The sequence below is a fragment of the Euprymna scolopes genome, chromosome 30 (genome assembly GCF_053919585.1).
Source record: "Euprymna scolopes isolate OS-2025 chromosome 30, ASM5391958v1, whole genome shotgun sequence".
NCBI classification, from domain to species: domain Eukaryota; kingdom Metazoa; phylum Mollusca; class Cephalopoda; order Sepiida; family Sepiolidae; genus Euprymna; species Euprymna scolopes.
This window is the reverse complement of record NC_136511.1, coordinates 38,403,636-38,420,628: the sequence shown is the minus strand read 5'-3', so window position 1 is coordinate 38,420,628 and position 16,993 is coordinate 38,403,636. Positions and strand designations below refer to the sequence as shown.

Genomic DNA, 16,993 nt, shown 5'->3' with positions numbered 1-16,993 from the left:
TGAAAATATATACACATTATATTATCTTAACTTCATAATATTGCATGTGTATATGCATGTGTAAATAGTTAAATGGACTGTAATATTAATACCTGTGATGATATTTCCTTTTGTTTACAATGGACTATTTCAATCTCCCGTTTTAGAGTTAGTTTTTATTACCTTTGGGTGTTAATAAACAGATAGAGAGATATGCAAACGAGAAGTGATAGAAACTGTATAAATTAAGTGTAGAATGGAGTCAAACGACATAGTGAGAGAGGATGAAAGTAATAGACAGAAATTTAATAAGAAATGCGTGACTTGTGTATAAATTTTAATTTTGCAACTAATCAGAATAATAAAAATGGGTGTGTTGTAAAGATAACTCAATCCCAAAACCAAGGAATATTTTAACATGTATTTTGTGTGATTAAACTATATAGGAAAAGTCTTAAAAACAAACGTTGATTAGCTCAGCTTTAGTCTTTTTTTTTTTTTTTTTTTTTTTTTTTTCAAAAATAAAAGTTACAAAAAGAAATACTTCGCGGGCCTGTACGAAATTACCCAACCCCTAAAAATGCGTGTTTTACACGTTTCTTTTAATTTTTATTTCGACGATTATCATAGATTACAGACTTAAATATATCAGCGGAAAAAATTTCGAAAAAAAAAAAAATTAATGACTTTTAAGAAAGAGCACTTTCTCATTATAACGTTTTATTTCATTGCTACCTGACTTACTTACTGTCTATTTTTTTACCGACGTGTCACGTGATTAGACTGTTATAACAAGAAAATGATCCCCCCCTCTTCTTAGGTCATATTATTATTATTTATTTATTTATTTTTTTTTTTTTTCAATTTTTCTTTTTTGCTGATAGTATACTTCAGTTTGTAAGCTATAATAATCGTCGGAAAAAAAAAATTAAGAAAGGTGAAACACGTAATTTTAAGGAGTGGCCAATCTCATACAGGTCCGCCAAATATTTTTTAACCTTTGTGCACCAGAAGTGTTAAATGTTAAAAAAAAAAAAATAGAAAATCAAGATGATCAAAAGAAATGTTTGTCGTGAGTTCGATCCTCGTTCTCAGTAGGTGCAGGTTTGTCTTCAATTAAACGAAAAGGAAAATAACAAATGTCAGTCGTTCTTTTTTCTTCTTTCTTTTTTTTTTTTCAACAAATAAAAAAAATGATTAAAAAATATTTCATAAAATTAAATTTCGGTTTTCTATTTATTTTTATTCAGCTATTTTAATGTTTCGTTTTAATTTAGCAAATTTGTATAACTTGGTAATTTTTAGAACTTCATTTGAAGCTTTTCGTTTCTAAAAATGAGCGAAAATAAATATTTTGAATGAAAAATAAAATGTTTGCAACTTTCCAATGATCAAATTGAATAATTAAAAATGTGTTGGGGACATTTTCTGTGAGTATAACATTTTGGGAGGATTACCAACAAATTTTTTTCTCTTCTCGATCCAGTGAGCGAAAAACACGATTTTTAGAAAACAATTGGCAAAGAAAACCTTAATAGTTTTATCAGTCTGTTTAAGTAACGTTTTATTTTGGACACCTGTAAAAACGCCATTTTCAAAGCCTGACAAAAAGGCAAACGAACGTCCGAATTGATTTGTCTCAAAAGATCGAACCAGCTTCAAAAGCAGGCGCAACAGTCGGCTTTTGCCATACTTGTCGATAATTCGGAGTCAACACTGCCTTGGCAGTACCAGACCATACCTGGATGAGGTATGGTCCAGCTCAGTCAACCCTCTCAAAGATTATCTGTTCGCTTTGAGGAGGAGTTGATTTATCGGCGATCCCTTAAGGAATGCAGAGGAGTCCGTTTAATGGCTATTTTGTACTCAGCCAGACTGCCCTACCCCTAGAAAGTAGCTGGCTACCCTGCATTCCGTCCTTTTGTCACAAGTAAACCTTGAGATGGCTCATTTGATGGCTGCCATTTTCGGACCACCCTCGTTTGTTTTCTGCTAGCTTCGCGATTTCGTGATTCACTTTATTTTCGTGTACATATTCGAAAAACAAAAAATTTTCATTTTCTTGACAATTTAAAAACAATGATGTTAGAAACCAAAAAGGCGTTGTAATATTACATTTTATTGTGTGTATATATGTATATATATATATATATATATATATATATATATATATATATAGTAAGTTATAAAATGTATATGGCGATTAAGCTACACTGAATATTCCGCGTTTCATCCACTCTAGGATTCTTCAGGCTAACTAATTTTATGTGAGTAAATTAAGTAGTTATATATTTTTTTCTTTTTGAAAAATATATATATATATATATTTATATATTTATTCAAAAAGGCAATATATAGTAAGCGAAGCGACAGACGGAGAAAGAAACAGATATATAACAAATAAATGTTACCAACCGATAGAAAAATGTAATAATCTATCGATTTGTTATTTTGAAAATTTTGGAAACTATCTGTAAGCTTAGTTCTAAAAAAAAAAAAAAAAACTGTGCCGTTACTTAACCGACTTTGTCAAACTAGCCGCTGATTTTTTGAAGCACTTATGTATTTTAAGTTTGCAGCATAATTTTTTTTTTTTCATTTTGGAAGAATTCCACTCGAAACAAGGGGAGAGAATTCGAAGAGTTGTTTCGCGTAACTTATACACACTAAATTAATACAATAATATTTTTTTTTTATCAACAACCAAATTAAGATATTGAATAATAAACTAAATAATAAAAATCAGTTAAATATTTTATTCGACTTTGGTATTATTGCGAATACGGACTGTACTGAAGTAATAACGTTATTATTTAGAAACATATACTCAACATAGGGAGGGTGGTGTTTTGTAACTATTTTGTCCGTTCATCTAACAATTTCATAAACAAAAGATGTAAAAGTTGAATTGCATCTATTTTCGGAAAAAATATCCTTCATTAACCCTAAGTCCGGGTTGACAATACGAATAAAACAAAAGAAAATACAAAGAATTTTATTTTCCAATATTTGTCGACGAATTTCCAGTCGGCCTTGTCGCATTTTTTTGCGTAAAACAATTTAAACCAATTGTTAACATTTTTTGTACATCGAAAGATTGCCAAATTTAATAATGCATTCGCCATATTTTATCAAGTACATAAAACGGGTTGTATTGGTGCAAAGTTATTTTTATTTTTATTTCTACTTGTATCAAAACGAGCAGATTTAATGCGTAATAATAGTGAAGGGCCGGGGAGAAAGGTCAAAGTGCAGCCCTTTCCCCCCATTCTTCCGGGGTTTTGTTAAGTTAAACAAGAGACGAATCCATAATTAGCCGTGTCCATAATTTACCCGGCATGTGACCAATTTTATGAGTGACATCACAATTCTACGAGGGGGGGGGGTTATGACCATGATGATAATAATGATAGTCGACAACTTTTCAATGCAACAATACATTCGCAAATGCGTGACTATTTTAAGTTTTTTTTATTTTTTATTTCAGTAGAAATTATTAAACCAGCTCCTAGATTTAGTTTAAACGATGAGAATAAATCAACAAAAAGAAAGGAGATGATCACCATATTCACTCACAAAAAGTTTCATTATTATTATTATTATTATTATTATTATTATTATTATTATTAAGCTTAACATTTTTAAGGCCTTTTCCCTATACATTTTAATAATACATGCTAAAATATTCCTCAGTTCTGAGATTAAGTTATGTTTTAGAAATGTGTGTTTTAATTCTAATTATCTGTAATTTGTAATTAACTGAAAAGGTCACCGATTTTTTTTATTAGTTATCTATGTATTTCTTATCCCATTCTGTTGATTCACTAACACATTAACATTTTTCAATATCTGTGGGGATAGAGAAAGAGAGCCTCTTTTCCACTGCTTCGTATGATTTATTTTGTCATCTAATTTACAGGGTGTGTTCGTACACACCGTAAACACGTATGCAAATTAGAAAGCAAAATGATAGAAATCTTGGTGCTAATGCAGAGAGTGATCCGCACTATTTTTTTGAATCGTATTTCCACGTTTAATTAAAGTTTTATGTTTTTTTATGCAATTGTAAGGTACAGATTAGGTACAAAACACCCTCCCCATGTTAAGAATGGCTTTTTAAATAATAACGTTATTATTTCAGCAGCAGCACGGATCACTCTCTGCATGAGTACCGAAATCTTTACTTCTATATTAGCAAGAGAACTGCACAAGAACATCTCTTAAGTATGTGTTACAGTTTAAGATTTTGGTACATATTGCAGAATACAGATCGTATTATTTTTAAATAGGATTTACAAGTTAAATTCAGGTTTTACATTATCTTTTAGTTATTAAATTGTTAGATGAAAGTATAAAATAGTTTTACAAACGCCCTCTCTTCAGCATATTAAGAATGGGTTTCTAAATAATAACATTATCATTTTAGTACGGTCCGTATTCTCCATATATTATACCATTTTTTTTTTTTTTAATGAAATCAAAGTCTAATAGGTAGTGGTTATGACCCGTTGGGTCATAGGTATGTCTACTGTTTTTATTTCCACCCCAAAACAAGACAATTCCAAAAGCGCGACTTTTTAGTTATTTCATTTAATTATGGAAAACATACAATGATGATGTATTTGTTCATTTCAGTGTCAGCAGAAATTGTTAGAGATATTTTTCAACTATAAATTTAAAATAATGTAAATGAAGAGGGGGGGTCGCCATTTCCACCTCATCACAAAATCTAATATGTTTTTATTTTCATTCCTTGAGGAGGAAAAAAAATATGGTTAAAAATGATTTTTCAACTGATATTTCTAAAATCGAGATGAGGATGCTACGTTCGGAAAGAGGCGACCAGCAGCAACATCACGCGCTTAACAAAAGAAAAAAAAATGTTAAATCAATTTGAACATTTCAACATCGTCGATTCTCCGTCTTCATCTATTTTCATAATTTTACTTCTATATTACGAATGAAATAAAAATTAATATGATATATTTATTAAAACAAAACGCTTTTCGGTGTAATTTTTTAATCGAACCTCATCTTATTTAGTTTTCGGTAAAAATAAAATACGAAAAAGAAAAAAAAACAAACAAACAAACAAAAAAAAACGATCGAACCAGTGAGAAATTTATGAATCGAACCGAATTATTTATTTTGAGGTCCATTCATGAAATGGTTTCAAAACAAAAAATGCGGCACCATTATTAACATTTAGATTCGAAATTAATCTGAAGAATTCCGGAAAGAAATAAAAGCGTTGTTTCGAGATAGGAATGTCAGTTTAGTCGTTACGGCATGAAGAAACAGTTTTGACAAGAATCGTGACGAAGTGACGACTACAACAAAGAGGGGAGGAGGGGGTAGTATTTTAATAATGATTAGAAAAGAATGCGACCCGTTGGGCCACCCACTGATCTCGACTTGGATTAAATTGGGAAAATTGTGAGCTTGTAAAGCCAGTTAAATATAAAAAACGGTACTTATGCACTTATTATACCGTGCTCAAATAACATTTAGAAAGCTATTCTTAACATGGGGAGGCGGAGGATGTTTTAATATTCTGTATTTTCATCTAACAATTTAATCATAAAAAGAAAAGATATCGTAAAACTTGAAAATACTATATAAAAAATTAGCGCGACACAATAATTGCATAAGCACCAAAAAGATAAAATCCAAAACTAGTCTCTTTCTACTTATCATACCCTCGTCTTCCTCTATAATTACGGATTGTGGTGATGTTCAGTTTTATTTATAATAGACTATTCCAATATTTTTATTCTTTCTTTTCTTTTGTTAATTAAAAAAGGGGGGCTAACGGTAACGAGAGTGATAACTACCTGATTAAGCCAGAGAGACGGGGTTCATACACGTAGTGAGAGAGGGTAATAATGATATACACACAATAAAATATGGGTTAGCTGGTGAAATAATTTTAAATTAAAGCTAATAAGAACAATTAAAATGGATTTTTTAAAAACAAAAGTCAATCTCAGAACTAATGTCAATTTTAACATGTAGGAAAACTTTAGAGAAACAAACGTTGATTAACAGTTTTAATATAACACCGTTTTAATTCTGAAGTACATGTTCTAAAAGTGTACATTCTTTTATTTAAAGAATGTGATAACGAGAACAATTAAACCCAACATTTATCTAGTATCGATAAAGAAATTTAGTTGGTAAAAGAATGGCACAAGTACTTTCTATGTAAGGCTTTCTAAACGTAATGCCTCTTATTTTTTAATTCCGCCAGAATGGATCAGAGAGGATTGCAAATTGCATTGTTATGAACTTAAGCATTCATGACCTGAAAGTTTCATCTCTCCGTTGCAAATATTGACGGTACGAGCCGCTAAAAAAGCAACCCCTGTCATGAACGTGCGTCAGAAGCCGGGATGCGTCATGTCATTGAATTCCTGGCAAAAGTGCATTGAGAATGGTGTTGACCATGTAGAAAAATAAATTCTAGATGGCAAAAGGTCGCTCGTTTTAATGGTACCACTCCCATCTTCCTGGCTCTTTAACTTTTTTGAGTAAACAAATAGGAGGCTTTACTTTGGGGACGACACTCGTATTTATGAAAATAAAGAAATTTCTTCGACTTCCCGTTTTTGGGAGAAAAAAAACTCTAGAGGTATGTGAATTAAATAAAAACTTCGCATTGTTTTGGAGAATTATTGCTTCTTTTCTATTTTTTAATTTATTTATGGTTTATTTGAAAATATATTCCTAATCTGTTCTGTACACAATAAAATATCACTGAAAATATTAACTAAACCCAAAAGGAAAATACTTTTTTTTTTCGATTTAAGAAAGATGTAAATAAAATATTCCCGATTCTCCTTTTTTTCAAGAAACAAACCCAGAGTAGAGTGACGTCCTTTTTTATTATTCAAAGAGGGTCGGGATAAATAAATAAATAAATAAATAAATAAATAACGAATTAGAATTTATACAAAACGAAATTTTTTAAAATATTAAATAAATAAGTTTATTAAATCAAATTCGAAATGAAATCATTTTCGTTTTGGGGGCATGAGGAAGGAGACAACATTTTTATCCCCCCCCCCCAACTGACTAAACCGTGAATTCATCACAAGTTACTTCACCTTGATAGGTGGTTCTTCGTTTCTTTCGTATACAACTAATTCTATCCACAGACGTTGCCCGGGATGCAGTTTAGTCATTTTAGTGTTGGAACAGAATAGTTAACAAAGCCGTCTGCTTCCAATATTTAAAATCGGTTATAAATAACATTATTTAAAAAACAATCTTGGACAAACATAAGGAGGGTGGAAGAGTATTTGTTAACTATTCTGTACCTCCATTTTCTTATTTGATAAGTTATCATTTTATTATAATTATTTGCGATGTTAAATTAGACAGCTATTATATTCTTTAAGTAAAAATTAGTTACTTCTGATTTTTAATTTTTAGATGGTCATTTAAGATCGTTTTAGACCGACTCTATAATAATATATACGAAATCTGGACAAATTAAAATATCATATTTAAGCATATTTTACAACTGGGCAAAGCCGGCATCCTCACCCCGCTAGATTGTTTTTAAAATAACTAAATTATTGACAATAAAACGGTGCAACAATAACAAATGACAATTGGCGGTTTGATTTGTCAGCTTAAATGCTATTTGCCTCTGACTTTCAAATCCCATAAAATCAGCTTATGTGTTAGAGGCTACGTATTGTTTGGATATAGAATAACTGTTAGGGAGTTGAGTTGGTTTTCCTGAATCGAAATTTAAAAAAAACTGAGGAAAACTACAAAAGTCCTTATTTATTTGTCCGTCATCGTCATTGTTGTTGGAGGTCGTCGTGCAGCAGTTGTGGCACCATAAAACACGCGGCCAACAACAAGAAGATGACGACCAAGAATGTCGGCATATTTTACTAACATTTTCGATTTTGTTTTGTTTGGGGAAAATCGATTCTACGGTTATATATTATTCGTAAAAAAAATGATGCCACCTTTTTTATTTCAATATTAAAAAGCCCATCGTTGACGAAATGTGTACTTTTTTTTTTATTAGAGTCGTCTTATAAAAAAACACAAGATAAAAATACTAGAAGGTAAAGGTTATATTTCTCTTGTTATGTCTTAGGGTTTAATTAGACGACATTGACATTTAACACCCTCTTATATGATAAAATGACGACCCTTGTGCAGAATGCGAACCGTGGTGTTTATTTTTAGAAAAGATTTTCAAGTTAAATTCAATTTTACTCTACCTTTTGCTTATTAAATTGTTAGGTGAAAGTCCAGAATGGTCACAAAACGCCCCCTCCCCATATTAAGAATGGATTTCTAAATATAACGTTACTATTTTAGTACAGTTAGTATTAAGTACAAAAATGTCTTCCAACGATTCAGTTACGTTGGTTCTTTTTTTTTTTTTTTTTTGCCTTTGTTTTCAAATTGCCACTTAGGGTTAGTGTTAAGGTGAATATAAGGCATTTTTTTTTTGTTTTAGCAATTTTTTTTTTTTTCATCCCTGTCAGATGTTTACAGAAAGGTTTGTGATGCCATTATAAGCAATCCACCTGCTATTGTCAATAATAATGTAGGGAATAATAAATTGTCGAATGAAAAAAAAAAGTCCTTTATTAACCCTAAGTCTGAGTGGCAATATGAAAAGCAAAACAAAAAAAAAAGCGAAAACAGTACGCTGCCTGCAATGGGTTTAACGAGACAGTTAACAGTCAATTTGGTTGATCATTTGTAAAATGGTCGAGTTCTTCCAGAAAATTAATACAAAACGTTCATGTCTCCTTATGTCGTCCATTTTAGTATTCTTAAAAAAACGCCATAATTTCTGCAGAAATCCTGCCATGCATTAAAGTATAATCAGTTTTAATTATTATTGATGAATAAACAGTTGTTTTTTGTTTTTTTTAGGCAAGAAATTTAACATTCAATAGATTTTAAATGAATAATTTATATTAAATTACTTTTTGCAAAAAAAAAAATAAATAAAAATAAGCAAAACAGACTGCAAAAGGAGGAAGAATAATAATCCGTTTTTTCAAATACTAACTCAGCTACCGCAGCCATCTTTGAAATGTACACCGAATTTTTTCCCCGGAAAAATGACAATTTTCTGACTTTATTTCTCAAAATTTCAAAATAGAAAAATTACAATTTAAAAAAATATAAACCATCATTTTTTTTTTCTAAATAAACTCTAATTTATTTAGTCTACTTAAATTTGTAAAAGAAATAAAACGATAAACATCTGGTTCCATGGCTCCGTTGATATTGGTAAAAATATTATTTGGAACATTTTTTTTTTTGTCTCTCGAAAGAAAAATATTGAATTAAAAATAAAATGAAAATTTGTTTCGTTTGTTCCGGAAAAAAAAATAAATAAAAAGAACAAAAGTAGCTATAATTTTATATTAAAAAAAAAAGGAGGGGGGGGGACAATTTTGTTGTCTTGTGATATCGACTTTGTACAAAAAAAAATGCATATAAATGTAGTTCGAATCGATTTTGTTTGATCATAACCACTTTATTTTTAATTTGATTTCAAACGAAAATTCGAAAATCTGTTCAGACATTCCTCTTGCATAACTAAAAATGGCACTGATGCAAAATACGGACCGTGCTGAGATGGTAGCGTTATTATTTAGAAACCTATTCTTAACAAGGAGAGGAGATGACGTTTTGTAATTATCCTGTACTTTCATCTAACAGTTTTAATAAACAAAAACTACCGCGAAAATTGAATTTAACTTGAAAATCCTATATAAACTAGCACTTGCTGTATTTTGCATAACTACCCTTAATATAAGTCTTTTTACTTTCATCACCACCATTATTATTATTATTCGTCTAATTTGCATAGTGTTTGTTTTGTACGCATGTAAATAAGAGAACGGCGAAAAATTCGAATCATTCTTTCTTTAAAATAGAGATTAAATATTAAAACAAAACGCAAACATAACTCAATCCCAGAACTAAATTATATTTTAACTCTTATTTTGTGTTATCAAATTACGTAGAAAAAAGAAGAGGTTACAGAAACAAACGTTGATGAACTCAGATTTAATATAATCATAGATTTTGTTTGCATTCGCGTTAAAAAAAAAATCTTTATAAAAGATGAGGAAAGAAATTTCATAAAAAGATGGATGACGCTTCGTTTTGAAAACAAGTTTAGAATTTGAAATTTTGCAATGAAAAACAAAAAAAAAAAGAATTTATTAGGTGCACTCACTGCAGTGCATCATTTAAAATAAAATTAAATAAATAAATAAACAAACATTAAAGAGAATTTCATAATAAATTAAAAAGCATCTCAGATATGTCGCAACTAAAACATGTTTGCTACTAACCAATTCGAAATTAAATTTTACTTTCACGTGTTAAAATTTACCAATAGCTTTTTACGGATAATTTAAAAAGAAATCCAGTTTAGTTGACAATTTGTTATAAACCTGAACTAATCAACTATCGTCAATGGAAGAAAATAATATATTGTATCCCTGCAAACCCTGCATAGTGCATCCCTTGATAATTAATTCACCCAAAATAAATACTTTATTTTTATGTGGTTATTACATATAAACAAGTTAAAAAAAAAAAAAAAAAAAACACACACACACACAAGACTACGGTGTTCAGTTTCGCATATAAATTTAACGTAAAATTGATCACCCACTTCTCGCCCCCAGAGTGGTAATGATCACCCACTTCCGGGCTAGATAGCGTTTTTAAGGACATGTAACCAATTCAAAGTCTGTTTGGTTGTAATCTGGATTATTTTTCTTAATCCTTTGAAGATTAATTTTAGATGCGTGTGTGTTTTTTCGGGGGTAGGGTAGGGTGGATAACTTTTTTTTCTGCTGGGGGAAAATACATAAAAACATGCTATAAATAAAATAATTACTTTATAGGGGCAAACGTTGACTTTTAACGGTCCAGTTACACCCAGGTTGCGCCGTGCATTTTCCATTTATTATTTCTGTGTTGCCACCCGGACTTAGCGTTAAAGAAGATCACACACACATATATACACAGTGAAATCAAAAGAGATGCAGTGTTTATAAGCAATAGTAAACTACAATCTAATATAAATATCCGCATTTATATATAGTTTTTTTATTTTTTAATATAATTATTCACTGACACGGACACGTGTTTCGTCGTCTACAACTCATCAGAGTGGAGATATTTTAATCCCAATAAACTAAAAAAAAAAAAAAAAAAAAAAAAAGCTCAATACACACACAATATATATGCGTTCTTTCTTAACCCTACCTATTAATTAATTACATCAACATTTCGATACTAAAATTTTATCAGGAACATTATCTATGCAAGCGAGGTCGTTAAAACTCAATTTCACCAAAATGAAAGTATATGAGGTAAATGTTTACTGGTGCTAGTGCAGAGAGTGATCCGCGCTATTTTTTTTTAATCGTATTTCCAAATTTAATTAAAGTTTTATGGTATATTTTTTTTATTCAATTGTAAGGTTGAAGTATAGAATAGGTACAAAACACCCTCCCCATGTTAAGAATGGCTTTTTAAATAATAACGTTATTATTTACGTCCGGATCGGATCACTCTCTGCACTAGTATCTGTTTACGTTAAGGTTCTAAATCGGTACAATTGCTATCCTTTCATTAATCGGTGTGTTGCCAACGCGGACTTGGGGTTAGTAGTTGAATTAATGAAGTGCATTTTCTTGATAATTTGGATTCTTCGGACTACTATTCTCATCTTAATCGAGAATAACACGCACACACTATTTAGATATTATTTGTTTTATGTTTGCGACGTGCACCAACGTTACCGACTCCATATACGGGTTCGCGGTTGCATAATAGACTTTTTAAAAGTCTATTTTACCTAGACCCTTAAAGTAAACATTTAGCGAAAATAGATTGTGTTGTTGTTGATATTCATTATTGCGATTATGAATATTTTGTGGAGTTTATGTGTGCGCGTGTTTGTCGCTGCATTTATTATATATATATATATATATATATATATATATATATATATATATATATATATAAACGGGTTATTACTTTGTGATGAAATGACTGCCAAAACTGAAATGAAAAAATGTATCCATTTATAAAACGGTGAAAAAAAAAAAAAATCGCGTCTGTTTATTATTTTTCAATCTTCGTTTTACTTACCTAAGTCAAGTGCCTCACCGAAGTTATGGGATAAAAGCAAAGATAAAACCAATATGTATAACGGTAACAAGGTTTCCAGTGTGAATGGTTTCCTTCTGGTCCAGGTTTTCCTGGGTAAGGTCCCATTTCCGACGGCGGCACTCGTCTTGAAATGGACACGTTCCACGTGGTCCGTCCCTTTTTGGGGTCCACAAACTAAAGACGACGATGTTAGATCGGCCATCGCTTATTCTTTTAAAAAAGAATCGGTTATGGCCAATTTTTTTTTTTTTTAATATAATTTTCACCCTTTACAGGGTTTTTTTTTTGTGATTTAAAAAAAAGAAAAAAAAAAGAAAAAGAAAAAAAGGGTTCTTAAAGAGACCCCTTTTTAATTTTAGGGGGAGGGGGTACAGAATTTAATAATCCTTGATCGTCGTGTCGTGAATTGGGGTCTGATGTGGTGGCGATGCTACCACAGAGAAGACGTGTCTGGGATCGGTATCATCTTCCATGGATGAAGTTGGTCAGTGCTTGGGTAAGAACGGAAGAAATCCGAGGTAAGGATGTCCACATTTTTCTTTTATTTTTTGTTTGTCTCCCCCCTTTTGGTATAAAAAAGGGGAGTTCCGTCGGTTCAACCAAAATATATAAGATGTAGCCGACGTAGGTAAAAAAAAAAAAACAAAAAAAAAAACTGCTGGCTTCTTTTTTATTATTATTTTCAATTTCTAGGGGAGTTCTTCTATCTCCTGCCTTTATTATTATTATTATTATTATTATTTGGGCTTTTTCCCCCCTCTTCTCTTTCCTGGGAAGAACACAAGTCAATTTTATTTGTTTCTCCTTTCTTCCCCCTACGACAATGCCTTTCGTAGTCGTCGTCGTAGGAACAACGACACTCCTACTCTTTCTCCGTTTCTCCTCCTCCTCTTACAAAACCAGCAGCAGCAGCCGTCATCATAAAAGACGTAGGTGGAGGGGGGGTCCTATATAAAATGCAGCAGCAGCAGCATTGGAGAATGTAAGTCAGTCAGGCATTAGATGTGTTCTAGTCTTTTTCTACATATATAATATTTATAATCTAGACGTTGAGTCACCCACTGGGCTCGAGTTATGTTGTTTGAATTTGAAGGGGGGGGTTAAATTTGCTCAGTTAGCTAAATATATAAAAAATAAAATCTTAAATACACATCTCTCTGTTCACTATGAATATATATATATAAGTAAAATTAAAAAATATTATGTAATCATTTTCTAGTGTTTACATATTTTTACTTATAAAAGCGCTCTAACTACACATTCCGCATTTTTGAAAAAAATATTTTGGGGCGAACCTGATCTGAACGCCCCCCCCCCCGGCCGTAAAATTAATTCCTTTTAACCTGCGGATTATCGTCAATAGCAGGCTTAACAGGAAAAAAATTAAAAGTATATTTAATGCGCGTCGACCATATTTTTATTTATTTTTATTGCAATTTCACCCCAAACAAGGCACATTGCCACTTTGCTGTAGGGGGTTACTATCAGGGACATAAGCCACAGGGGTACTATGTGTAGCAAGATGTCGGTTCATGTTACAGTTGAACTTTTGCATGTAAGTACAGTTGGGAAAGCAGGAACTCGGAAGGGAATTCCAAAGTCTAGCGGTTCTGGAGAAGAAACTACTGGAGTAGAAGGTTCTCTTACATCTAGGGATCTCTACTGTGAAGGGGTGGGATTTTGCTGCTTGTCAGGTTTGTTGGGGGTTCTTACGTCGAGGGGGCACAAGTGCTTGCAGTTCGTCAGATTAAAATACTTGTAGAACAGGCAGAGGGATGCTACATTACGTCGACGGGGCAGAGGCTGAAGCTTAGATGGCAGTTCAGGACCTATTAGGTTGACGACTCTCTTTTGAACCCTGTCTAGGAGTGAGAGACTAGTAGCAGATGCACCAGCACAAATATGACAATAATACTCCATATATGGGCGAATGGTGGCCTTATAGAGATACCGGATACATTTGGGCATTAGTAGCTTTCTAGCATGATAGAGAGAACCTACCTTTTTCGCAGCATTTCTGGTAATATTCTCCATGTAATTTTTCCAACTCATGTTTCCTGTGAATGTTAGGCCGAGGAGTTTAAAAGATGTACTTTCAGTCTTTGGCCATTGCTATTGGTGGTAGAGAAGGTTTCTTGTAGTTATTGAAGGAAACAAGTTTAGTCTTAGCAGCATTGAATGTGACCATCCTTTTTTGTCCCCCATTCCACTACAGATCGGAGGTCATCCTCTAGTATTTTTGCCATTTCTCTAGATATGTGTTCATTTGTTTTCCTGTCGTGTCGGTTATAGAGAGTGGTGTCATCAGCATATATACCCATCTCACAGACAATTTTATCAGGTAGGTCATTTATGAATATTAGGAATAATGGAGGTTAAGGATAGACCCCTGAGGCGCTCCCGCATTTATATCATATTGTGTGGATGTATGACCATCGATGACAACCTGGATTTTTCTCTTATCTAAGATTTAATTATGTTAAAGATTCTTCCAGTGATGTCGTATGATCTGATTTTCCTGAGAAGACCTTCATGCTATACCCTGTCAAAAGCCTTAGATATATCTAGAGCTACCGCTCTACCCTCCCCTGTTTTTTCCAGTGAATGGTATATATGCTCAGAGATATGCGCGCTTGCGCGTACAAAATGGCCACTCGTGATAACATATAGAATTACATGGTTTAATATTTGGAAAACTACTTGTTTTTCCATCTAATTTAAATTTTTCGCCAATACTACTACTGTAGTTGTTGCCCCTGATAGTAGCCCCCTACACCAAAGTGGCAATTTGCCTTGTTTGGGGTGAAAATGTAATAAAAAAAAAAAATATATATATATATATATCCCAAAGTAGGAAAACTAGAGACTGAGTTCAAAGCATTTCTCTTATGTTATATAACAAAGAGGGGAGATATAAGTTATATGCCCCCTCTTTTGAAAATAGGGTTATGAATATCTCTTGTATCAAATAATCTTTATACATTGTGTGATTTACTTTATGTATGAAAACCAAAAAGGGGCGATATAGCATATGAGAAATATTTGGAATCAAGTCTCCCCTTGATGTTATTTCGAATCTCTGATCCCCCCTCGCCAATTTTTCAAAAAAAAACACCCGTCTAGTTGAAACCACTGTCAGTAATTTCCCCACTCTTTATCTGTGCCTAAATCAAAACGTAGATTCCATGAACAAAGCGTCTTTCTTAGAAGTGCACGCCTGTGGAACTCTCTTCCGTTTGCCTGTTTCCCACCTGATTACAACTTGGATGTCTTCAAGTCCAACATAAACAAATTCCTGATAAATCGCCCCCTTAAGTAAGACACTTTATCAAATGTCCAATACAAACGATTACTACGATACTATCCCATTGATTAGTGTACAAGCAATAACCCTTATCCCCGAGTGGCTTCCGTGCCTTGATAAGTGGTGACCTCCATGAAAAATGAATAAATAAAAAAACATAGCAGCAAGTTTTAGTCTCCCCTCCATCAAGGTCAGACGTTTGAGGGAAATATATATATATATATATATATATATATATATATATATATATATATATATATATATATTTATATATATATATATACATAAACTTACTTGACTTACTTGTTGTTTCATCAAATACTTTTGCATGCAAAATCCGATCCTGCATTTTGCTAATTCCTACCCTCTGATGAGAAGGAAAGTATTTATTCGAAACTCTGCGGATTAAGGACTATCCACTTATCAAGTGTTTCCTTTTCAGATTAAATATGTTTTTAACTCTTTTTCAAAGTGTTTTTAAACTGTTTTATTAACTGTTTGCTCGTATATATATATATATATATATATATATATATATATATATATACACCTTTTTGGCAATTTTATAAGTTCGAAATTTCGGTGACTATTAATCAAAATTTAACAAATGAAGGCTCGTTGGAAAGCTAATGACCTGAATTGTGTAGTGGGCTATGTGATATTTGCGCTTCAAGTCACACATTATTGTTTAAAACGGTGGGGGATTACTTTTCTATATCAATTAACATGAAATTAACTCTCACTTTATAGCCAGCTTTTTTTAGGGGTGGGGTCTGTTATGTTTTTTAGTGGGGGTGTTTATTATGGCCTGATAGACCAATGTAAAACCTACCTTAAAAAGCTTGTTTTTTGAAAGGTTATTGGGTCTGGTGAAAACGAATATCGCATTTAAATTTTCCGCAAATAAGTATTTTTTGGGTATTAAGCATGTACAACAATGGTCAGCACTGATAACATAAAAAATTACATTGCTTAATACCCGGAAAAATACTTATTTGTGGAAAATTTAAATGCGATATTCGTTTTAAGCACACCCAAAAACCTATTGAAAACAAGTTTTTTAAGATAGGTTTTGTGTTGATGTACCAGGCCAGATACAACTTTTTGAAACTATAATTTCTTCATATCTTGGAAACTACTCGTTTTCTGGAATCTTAAACGTTATTTTCGTTTTCAGCACCATCGAAAATCTACAACAGTCTAGTAAATAATGGGAAATCAACAATTCCCCCACCAACCAACAATCATGAGGTTGATTGCTCAGCAACCGAGAAGGCTAACATGCTTGCCAGTCGGTTTGCCTCCAACTCCACACTGGACCCTGCTAAGCACTTCCTCCCTGACTTTCTTTTGCAGACAGACGCTACAATAGACGATCTGAAAATCACCCCATCTCGGGTGCAGGCTATAATAAAAAACCTTGACACTTCAAAAGCATGTGGACCTGATCTCATCATGGCTGTGTTATTAAAAAAATGCTCCGCCAAAGTAGCTCCAGTTCTCTCTAAACTTTACAACAAA

At 32.2% G+C, this 16,993-nt stretch overlaps 1 protein-coding gene across 4 annotated transcripts in view; it reads right to left on the bottom strand.

Moving 5' to 3' along the window:
- Positions 1-13,063, bottom strand: part of LOC145254751 (discoidin domain-containing receptor 2-like) — a 546,415-nt gene extending 533,352 nt beyond the window's left edge. For all 4 annotated transcript variants that reach the window (XM_080113491.1, XM_080113493.1, XM_080113492.1 and 1 more), the window contains exon 1: positions 12,148-13,063. In XM_080113491.1, coding sequence (XP_079969617.1) covers positions 12,148-12,370 — 223 coding nt within the window. In that variant the 5' untranslated portion in view covers positions 12,371-13,063. The remainder of the gene's footprint in view (positions 1-12,147) is intronic.
- Between the last annotated feature and the right edge of the window lie 3,930 nt (positions 13,064-16,993).